The following is a 10,508-nucleotide window of genomic DNA, read 5'->3' as shown; positions in this document are numbered from 1 at the left end:
CTACCAGCCCTTAAATAACTTTTGTCATTGCCTTTCAAGAAAAAATATTCGATTTATTTTAACTAACTATTCATGGATGCCAATTGCTATATAAATACATCTACTTTTGTTCGTGAAAATTTTAAAATAAAAAAGCAATTTATATTCTACGTGGCTTGTTTGCCATTTTTTATTTCGCCTTATTTTTAAAATGCTACGATATTTCATTTTTCATCCGATTAATTGAATATGCTTGTGGAGACTGATTCCAATCCAAGAGCCAGGGGAATTTCACTTTCAACGATGCAGGTGACGGAGCCTATATATTCCAGTGAGAAACGTGCAAAACTCGAGATCGGCGTGTTCCAAGGCCAGTTGGAGCGCGGTTTCTCCTCCAGAGCATTTTTCCTTCACAAGTTCTGGCTTGACTCCTGCCACGAATTTGGCGCTGGTGAGTTTATTTTTGCGGATACAAAAGTGCAGAAGGTTGTCATTGTCAATTTTGACATTTATATCAGCGCCGAATTTAAGCAGCTCCTCGGCGACTTTGATGTTCTCTTTGCACAGAGCAGCGTGCAGGGGCGTCTCCATATTCTTGTTTTGACCATTAATGTCGTTGAGATCAACTTTCAAGCCGACGAAGTAACTGATGAGTTCCACCCCGTGCGCCTTGTTTTTTGCCACGTGGTGGAAGACGGTGAATTTCAATTCTGAGGCGCACAAATCCTTAGGGTTGATTACATTTTTGCTGACGATCCACTCGCACATTTCCTTGTTCGAAAACTCTGCTGCAATGTGGAGTAAATTGCAACCTGCTGAATCAACTTTCAAAAGATGCGAATTCTTGTCGAAAATAAATTTGGCACTTTCGATTTTGTTGTTCTTCACGCAGTATATTAAAATATTCTCATCACACATCTCAAATCTCACGCCTGCCTTCAACAACTCACCGGCGACATTGACATTTTCCACGGAAAGTGCTGCGTGCATTGGCGTTTCTCCAGACTCATTTTTGGCGTACTTATTCAACTTTTTACTCAAGAAAAACACCATCATTTCTCTTGCGTATCGGATTTGGCTGTTTCGCGCCGTGAAGTGCAAAGCTGTCGACTTGTCTTTGCTCAGGGCCTCGACGTCGACTCCAGCCTCGCGAACAAGCCACTTGACCATTTCCGGATCAGCAAATTCGGCTGCGATGTGGAGGGCCAATCTACCCTTGGAGTCGAATTCCTTAACCAGCTCGCCGTCGTGTTGATGGACAATCTTGCTGAACTTCAAGTTATTTTCTGTGACGAAGTAGTGGAGTATATTCGATAAGTTGTTTCTGAGAATCAGCAGTTCCTTTGCTCGCTCAAAGTTAGCCAGCCGAACCGCATAGTGGATTGGTTCTTCGCCATCAGCATCTTTTTTCTCCAAATCGAGCCCTGCTTCAAGCGTGAAATAACGGATTATATCCATTCCATCAGATTTGTTCATTGCAGCAATGTGAAGCAGGGTTACTCCGAATTCTGTTGTTGAATCAGCCCTTTCGCCTGATTTTTCAACCAATTCAAGGCAGTGCTTCAGGTCACTTTCCTTGGCTACAAGCATCAAAGGCGTCAGGCCAGTTGTCGTTTTAACTAGGAAACGCTTCGTTTCTTGGAAGCTCATGAATGACAAAACCATTTTCTTCCTCAAAATCTTGAACTCTGTGGGAAGAAGTTCATAAAATTCGTTAAAAAGATGTGTATAAAAAAAATCTCGATGTTTATAGTAACAATTGAAGATTTAGGATTTTTTAAAGAAATAATTTACATACTTCCACTTTGGGGAAAAGGAATCTGAATTCCCTGAATATTCAGAATAAAAGAGTTATTTGTTCGTCCCAAGATTTGATCTGGAATTACAAACAATAATTCAGTCAATAATGCCAAACATTTAGAATGCAACAAAGAATTTGAGGATTTACGGAGAGTCATAAAATCATTAATTAACATATTAAAAAATTACAATATTAAGGTTAATAATAAATTAAACATCTCAGCAAATAAATAAAATAAATTTCTTACCCCAAATTAATGGGAAGGTCAATTTAACGAGACGAATGCAATATTTAATTTACTCCAGGAATTCTCACGGGCAAGGTCACCGTACTGGAATAAATGATCGATTTATTGATATTTTGAATAAGACTCAATCACTTCGTGATAAGGTTAATTAAAATATAATAATATTTTTCTTACGTGCGTGCGAGAGCGAAGCACCAAATTTGACTGGCCTTGTGAGCGAACACGATAGCTGCTTATCGTTCGGCTGGTAGAAATGGAATAATCGTTTTATGACTAAACCTGCAGTACGCATGGGCGCACAGGTTAACTCAGGGTAAAGGTTAACGCCACCAGGTGGCAGGCACTAAAATACTGCCTGTTTCCGTGATAATTCAAAATTCGAAGAACACGGATTCCGCTGCCTTTATAATCAAAGCAATATTTCTCAGACGATTGAAGGGAATTCAAACGATTCAAAATACTCTTCAGAGTGGAATTTTCTCAACAAATAACATTTATCAAAATTACCCGATACTTTTTTAACAAATATATGTGTGTATAGCCATGTCAGCCTTTGTTAATGATAAGACAACTCAAACCTGTTAAAAGTTGTTTAATAATTTGTCTTGTATTATCAGTCGTTTAATTATGTGGTGTAATACAAATTTACCAATTTTATGAATCTTTTAGATGCTTTTCTGATCGTAAAAATGAATTTTGAGAAAAAAAATACTAATGAAAATCAGGTTAATTGAACGCATAAATCAATGAAAAAATTCAAATAACATGGAAACTTGATGACAGAACTATTATCTTTGTACAACATCCATTGTCTCCTTTATACAAAGAGAGCATCACACACATAAAATTGGATTGTCAACAAAAGTCTAGTTTGACGAGTGCTTCTTGTCATGTGTAACTCTCAACGGCAAAGCTTATCCTGATGTGGTGATGAATCCGGAAAACCTCAAATATTTCCTATTTCAAAATTCCTATCTCAATTTATATCCTATATTGGAATGGACTTGGGATAAATTCAACCATTTTACCATCTCGAAAGTAATCAAAATTTTTAATTTTTGTACAATCCCAGGTAAGGTGCATAAAGAAGAATTTTTCTCTGTTACTTTTCATCACAAGTGTTTATTTAACAGTCTAACTCATAAATGTTGTCATCACATATTCTATACTATTCCTCAAGATGAATATAGGATTTAACAAGATCTTTGCTCCGAAAGTCAACGATTTGGAAATCTTGTAAATTCGGCGCTTTTTGGCAGATGACCCCGAGAAAGCCACCCATGATTGCTTGCTTCTCCAAATCAAGAGGTTCTTGAATCTGAACTGGGAGGAGAAAACATAGTCAATAAATGAAAACCACACAAACATAAACAAAATATATTTACCAATCAAGGACTTAAGACTGCGAGCAACACATTTTCTTGATTTCAAAGCGTCCGTGACATCCTTCAGATTATATTTCTGCAGATTTCGAATGGTTAAGTGGATGCTCGTCAAATCAGGTGCCCTCATCACGTTGACCATTCTTTTCATGTTTTTCGGCATGTCGTAGAAGTGCAACTCCACGATCCCGTCCAAAGTTGCAGGAAGGAGATTAATTGTCATAAAAAGACGGATGTCTGGAGCGCGATGCTCTTCCACCAGAAAAATTTGCATATTCTTCTTGTAATTGATGGAGACTCGCAACCTTGATGCCATTTGCCTGGTGGGACAGCAATCGATCGTGATAAGTTTCCTGATCTTCCTCAGCCGGCAGAGCGATTCCCACTCAAAAAAGCCAGAAAGTCCGACAACAAAGAGGGTTTCAGCGGATTCGGAATGCCACTCTGCCTGTCGGGGGTGCATCTGACGCCGGACGAACAGGTGCTTGAGTCCACTCGCTCCGTTCAGCGCCTCAGCTTCATTGTCATCCAAAACGTGGCAGATACTGGACTCCCACTCGTGATAGAACTGCGTACGGTCTCCAATCAAATCAGGATCGCAGCCGATTGCGGTTAAAAAAGGGAACTGCTGCACCAAGAGCCGGCTGTATGGGATGCACCGGTCGGGTTCCGTGGGCTTATTCGAAGTCCAGTATTCCTCCCCGTCGGAAACAACGTCAAAGAGGAAGTTCTTCAGTTTTTTCAAACGCCTCAGCATCACCGCCATGGTTTCTTTGTTCAAGGAGAAGTGCAGGTTGCATTCCAGGATGGTCAAATGTTGAAAGGCCGAGGTCACCTTATCAAAATCGTCAGTTCTCATAACAAAACCAGGCATTCGCAGTTCCCGGAGGTTTCTGAACTTGAGAGTGGCGTGTCCCTCGGGTCGAGACCAGAAACTAGGGCAGATCAGGTTCACCCTCAGCAATCTGATGCTGTGAGCGTTGCTCTCCGCCACTCCTTCGATCGCTGGCAGAAAAAAAGTGTCAGCTTGTCCAGGGCTTTTGGGCATGAACTCGATCCGTTCAATCGGATCCTTCACCAAAACCTTAAAAACTTCCAGCATCCGCGGATCCGGGATCTTGTGCTGAGGCTCCACATCGTCGTTGGCGAACGCGAGCAGCCTCAGAATATTTTCTCGCCTGGTCCGAGGCATTTTGGCGAAGCAAAACGGTTCGTAAGGGCATTCGGAAGTGGGCCTCAGGCGGTCGATGCACCTGAAGAGATAGTCCGTGTTGGATAAATCGACCGTCGTGGCTTCATCCTGCAGAGAGGATGGATTTCCTGCGTCTTCGTTGGCCATTTTTTCTTGTTATTAAAATTAGAGAGTTGGATGTAGATATGTGTGTCTGATGCCTTTCGATCCTCGGTGAGAACTGAAGTGTCTAGTCTGAAAGAGAGGAGGGGATTGTATTTAAGCAGGGTCCAAACTTCAAAGTTAAAAATGACTAGAAAAACATACTTTTAGCAATTCGAACGTTCAAGTAAACAAATTTGTTATATTTACTTAAAGTAAAGCTTTAATTTAAATAGAAATAAAGAAAAAGATAAACTGGCGAGCATCAACTGACTACTTTTTATAGTATGATTATAATTTCCCGAATTAAAAAAAAATTTGCTCACACTTCCCACAGCATTGGGACATGAGAGGGAATCATTTAATTTTTCGATAAATCTGAATTTTTACGACTTATCGGTTCTCATTTCATTATTGCGCACTTTTTAGAGATAAAAACTCTTGCTATATTTAACAAACAATAAACTCAATGAACCAATTTAATGTATTGTTTGTATAAAGTTTTAATTTAATTGATATTTTTTTAATATTTACTCTGAAAGTCTAGCTAGGTTGCACTCACCGACTATGTTTGCACTACTTCCTGTGGTACAGCTTGGATCCTATTGCTGAAAAATAAAAATTATGTAATAATTTCGAACCTTTGGAAAAGCCAAAATAATATTTTACCTTTTGTGTCTATACACAATAACTCTAACGAGGTCTGCCTTAATCAGGATATGTTTGGAGCTGGCTGCGACAACGAGGAGGATTATTACAGCAACCACTAGCCAAAATATGAAGAGCGAGGAATCGAAAAAGATGTAACCAGTGGTGGACATTTTAAGCGAGTAATGTGCGGCGCTTCAGAGAGAGAAAAATATCTTGAAATCTGGTGATCACGCGAGTGTGCAGGAGAATGAACTGATCGTTTGCCACTTCTTGGAGCTGAAGTAGCGTTTGAAAAACACAAACAAAACTTTAGACTTTGGCTGTTTAAACAATTTTTCACGAAAAATGAATAAAGATTTGTTGGGTGATTTTGTTGTTTTTGATGTAATACTTTTGGAACTATGCATAGTTATTTGTTTTACTCGCGTCTATTAGATAGCTGTTGTTAAAGCAGCCTTAATTTACGCGATTACTGTGAATCTGTTCCGGTAAACAGAGATCGTATTTTATCGAGATTCAATCAAACAGCGCTGCTTTTGTGAACAAACGCCGCTTCTGGCGATATTGGTCGCTGCGTAAAAGGAGAGAGCAATCAGCAAGGGGCGGCGAGCATGCAGCTGCCGGTGGAGAGAGCTGAGGGCTCTCAATGATCCGTGCTTAATAATAAAGAATGAAAATGAAACGGAGCAGGTGAATGAATTAAACATTATTTGTTGCTGCGTTGCGGTGACGTGGAAAATAGGTCAATTGACATTGCGGCTGATATAATTTAATATAGTTTAAAAGAAATTTAAGATTGCAGTTTTACCATTTTATTTTGTTTTTACACTCGATGTTATATGAATTGAGACATTTTTAAGAATTGGCAATACTTGACTGACAAAACTGGTTAATGATAAAAAAAAACTTATTAATACATATCGGCGTGTAATTTACAATTTAATTCAGAATTTCAATTTTTTTTTAAAATTTTAATTTTTAAAAAATATATTAACTTTAAACTTAAATTGTATTTTTCTTAGCTCTAATTAAATTTTTACAGGACTATTTTTTTATTTCAAATTAGGCATAAAATTTTGAACACTGATTTATTTGGTGGAAGATTTGATGAGGAAAAAACTCACCTTAACACGTTGTTAACGGTTTGCTATTGAAGGATATAAAAGCTGTGAGAGACTGGTGCCACCACGTCAAACGATTAATTATTTTCGTGTGCTTCTTCATGGCTTTTGGCATCTATTCTATGGTAGGCGCAACTTCTGCGTTGGAAGAATAAGCTCTGGAAATTTGCTTGTGCGGCCGGCCTCGTGGAAATGGAAAGTTTGCGATCTCTTCATAACGTATAAGCGGGGGAAAACACTGCTGAAAAAATATTTAAAAATTTGTGTTGTTTCAAGGAAAGCAGTTTATGTACTTATTTACCAAAGATAAATAATTTGGTTAACTCTTTTTCAAAATTCTTAAATGTAAACTTAAATCGATCATTTATATAGGTACAAGTTTATTTAAATTACTTAATTTTTCTTATCTATAAACAAATTTTCTTTTGGTGATAAAAAATGTGAAAGTCACAAGCATTTTTACTTGAAGGGATGAAAAAATACCGGAATTGTTCTCGACAGTTGAAGCTTGTATTTTTTTTATTTTTTTTTTTTTTGGACACGTTCTAGTTCCTACTGGCCAATTAAACAACTGAGTCGATGAAAAGTGAGAAACCTTTGTTAACTTCACTTTGTTGTATTTTATTTTTAATGGGAATGGGGGACTCAACAATGTGTATCTGAATTCTGGATTCCATTAGCACAAAATTGATGACGAAAACCTGCACAAGAAAGAAGACATAAATTTTACCCTTATAGATTTTACCCTATAGCCTGGCTATTTTTCTATTTGGCAATGTTTTCTTGATGTGCCTGTTGATGGCAATTGCTTTAATGAGTACTGGTAACTACTGGCTTCCTGATTCCTTAATTAATAACTTTTAATTGAACAAATTTGCCGGCTCTGAGTGCAGTTATTTGTTTTGACTTGAAGACAATCTAAGTTCTGAGGAAGTAGTTGAGTTTTTTGTATATGGCAGGTTGACCTGTCCATCTTCAACCTCATACGTCTGGCTGCTAGGTGGAGATGGGCTACCAAACTCTTTGTCAGCCGGTTGAGAAAAATAATTTATTTGGCAACGCTTAAATATGTAGTGCTGTCATTTCGTGTTTTTAAAGGACATACAAGAGAATAGAGAAGACGAAAAGGGAAAGGAAAATACTTAAGAAAACTTATTTTTTATTTCAACATGTTAAAACCGAAAAAGCAGGCATCACAATTAAATTTTAATTTCACCAGCGCTGCGCCGCCAGCATTTCACTCGTCTTTCGTTGTCTCGCTGCTCAGTTTCTGCTCCATTCAACATCCAAAGTCGCGTGCCCGCTCGTTTATCCGCCACCGCTTTTACCTTCCCCTCCAACGCTAAGGGGAGTAACAAACCTTAACAAACACCGCTCGCAAGGATCAAGCACAGGCTCACTAAACTTAACACATTTGGATATATAATAATTAAAAATATTCATCCTGGGAATTTCAGTCAAATTTCGGTGCAGCGGCCGAATTTGCAAATTGGGGCCTACCAGCCCTTAAAACTAACTAATGTTCATGACTTTCAAGAAAATATATTCGATTTATTTTGCTAACTATTTAAGTTCTGTCCTAAAATGTATAGGAATGCAACATATTCGTTCAAAAAATATAGATTGATGCCAATTGCTATAGCATAAATACATCCACTTTTGTTTCAAATTTAAAATAAAAAAGCAATTTATATTCTACGTGGCTTGTTTGCCATTTTTTTATTTCGCCTTATTTTTAAAATGCTAAAATATTTCATTTTTCATCCGATTAATTGAATATGCTTGTGGAGACTGATTCCAATCCAAGAGCCAGGGGAATTTCACTTTGCACGATGATGGTAACGGAGCCTATATTTCAGTGAGAAGCATGCAATTCTCGAGATTTTCGATTTTCTTGGCCAGTTGAAGCGCAGTTTCTCCTCCAGAGCATTTTTCCTTAACAAGTTCTGGCTTGACTCCTGCCACGAATTTGGCGCTGGCGAGTTTATTTCTGCGGATGCAAAAGTGCAGAAGGTTGTCATTATTGATTTTGACATTTATATCAGCGCCGAATTTAAGCAGCTCCTCGGCGACTTTGATGTTCTCTTTGCACAGAGCAGCGTGCAGGGGCGTCTCCATGTTCTTGTTTTGACCATTAATGTCCACACTCTTGGAATCAAAAAAGCTGACGAGGCTTTGTCCGTACTTCTCGTTGCAGGCGACGAAATGTAGAACGGAGTTGTGGATTTCCTCGGTCAAGGATAGCGCGTAATGGTGGACATTGCAAAGCCACTGGCACATATTTAGATCGGCGTTGGCTGCCGCGAGGTGAAGAGCGTTTTCCCCTTCTTTTCCCTGCACCTGCATCTGACTTGGGTCCTTTGAATGCACGAATTTGGCACTCTTCAAAATGTTTTTTGAAATGCAGAACCATAACAAGTTCAATTGATCCAACTTAACATCCAAATCAGCGCCGTTGCTAATCATCTCGTCGGCGACCTCCAGGTTTTCGTTCCGAAGCGCATAGTGGAGGGGAGTTTCCCCTGATTTGTCCCTTTTATTCAGATCAACTTTCAAGCCGACGAAGTAACGGACGAGCTCCACCCCGTGCGCTTTGTTTTTTGCCACGTGGTGGAAGACGGTGGATTTCAATTCTGAGGCGCACAATTTCTTGGGATTGATTACATCTTTGGTGATGATCCACTCGCACATTTCCTTGTTCGAAAACTCTGCTGCGACGTGGAGTAAATTGCAACCTGCTGAATCGATCCCTTTCATAAGATGCGAATTCCTGTTGAAAATAAATTTGGCACTTTTGATTTTGTTGATCTTCACGCAGTACATCAAAATATTCGGATCACACTTCTTAACCCTCACACCTGCATCCAACAAGTCACGAGCGACATAGACGTTTTCCACGGAAAGCGCTGCGTGCATTGGCGTTTCTCCAGACTCATTTTTGGCGTACTTCTTCAACTTTTTACTCAACAAAAACACCATCATTTCTCTTGCGTATCTGATTCGGCTATTTCGCGCAGCGAAGTGCAAAGCTGATGACTTGTCTTTGCTCAAGGCCCTGACCTTGACTCCAGCCTCGCAAACAAGCCACTTGACCATTTCCGGACCCGCAAGTTCGGCTGCGATGTGGAGGGCCAATCTACCCTTGGAGTCGAATTCCTTTACCAGCTTGGCATCGTGTTGATGAACAATCTTGCTGAACTTCAAGTTGTTTTTTGTGACGAAGTAGTGGAGTATATTCGATATGTTGTTTCTTAGAATCAGCAGTTCCTTTGCTCGCTCAAAGTCGGCCAGCCGAACCGCATAGTGGATCGGTTCTTCGCCATCAGCATCTTTTTTCTTCAAATCGAGCCCTGCTTCAAACTTGAAATGACGGATTATGTCCATTCCATAATATTTGTTCGTCGCAGCAATGTGAAGCAGGGTTACTCCGAATTCTGTTGTTGCATCAGCCCTTTCGCCTGATTTTTCAACCAATTCAAGGCAGTGCTTCAGGTCACTTTCCTTGGCTGCAAGCATCAAAGGCGAAAGACCGGTTGTCGTTTTTTCTAGGAAACGACTCGTTTCTTGGACGCTCATGAATGACGAAGACATTTTCCACCTCAAAATCTTAAACTCTGTGGGAAGAAGTTCATAAAGTTCGTTAAAAAGATGTGTAAAAAGGGAAAATCTCGATGTTTATAGTGACAATTGAAGAGTTAGGAATTTTTAAAGAAATAATTTACATACCTACACTGTGGGGAAAAGGAAGCTGAATTCCCTGGATATTCGGAATAAAAGAGTTATTTGTTCGTCCCAAGATTTGATCTGGAATTACAAACAAGAATTCAGTCAATAATGTCAAACATTTAGAATGCATCAAAGAATTTTAGGAATTATGGAGAGTCATAAAATCATTAATTAACATATAAAAAAATTAGAATATTGCGGTTCATAATAAATTAAAACATCTCAGCAAATAAATAAAATAAATTTCTTACCCCAAATTAATGGGAAG

At 39.0% G+C, this 10,508-nt stretch overlaps 1 protein-coding gene across 1 annotated transcript; it reads right to left on the bottom strand.

Moving 5' to 3' along the window:
* Positions 1-276: 276 nt before the first annotated feature.
* On the bottom strand, positions 277-1,629 carry LOC135943716 (ankyrin-2-like). Its single transcript, XM_065490378.1, has one exon. It carries the CDS (start codon positions 1,627-1,629, stop codon positions 277-279), a length of 1,353 nt encoding a protein of 450 aa, XP_065346450.1.
* Positions 1,630-10,508: the final 8,879 nt, after the last annotated feature.

Source organism: Cloeon dipterum, chromosome 4, assembly GCF_949628265.1.
Source record: "Cloeon dipterum chromosome 4, ieCloDipt1.1, whole genome shotgun sequence".
NCBI classification, from domain to species: domain Eukaryota; kingdom Metazoa; phylum Arthropoda; class Insecta; order Ephemeroptera; family Baetidae; genus Cloeon; species Cloeon dipterum.
Note: the sequence above shows the minus strand (reverse complement) of the source record. Positions and strands in the feature narration are given on the sequence as shown.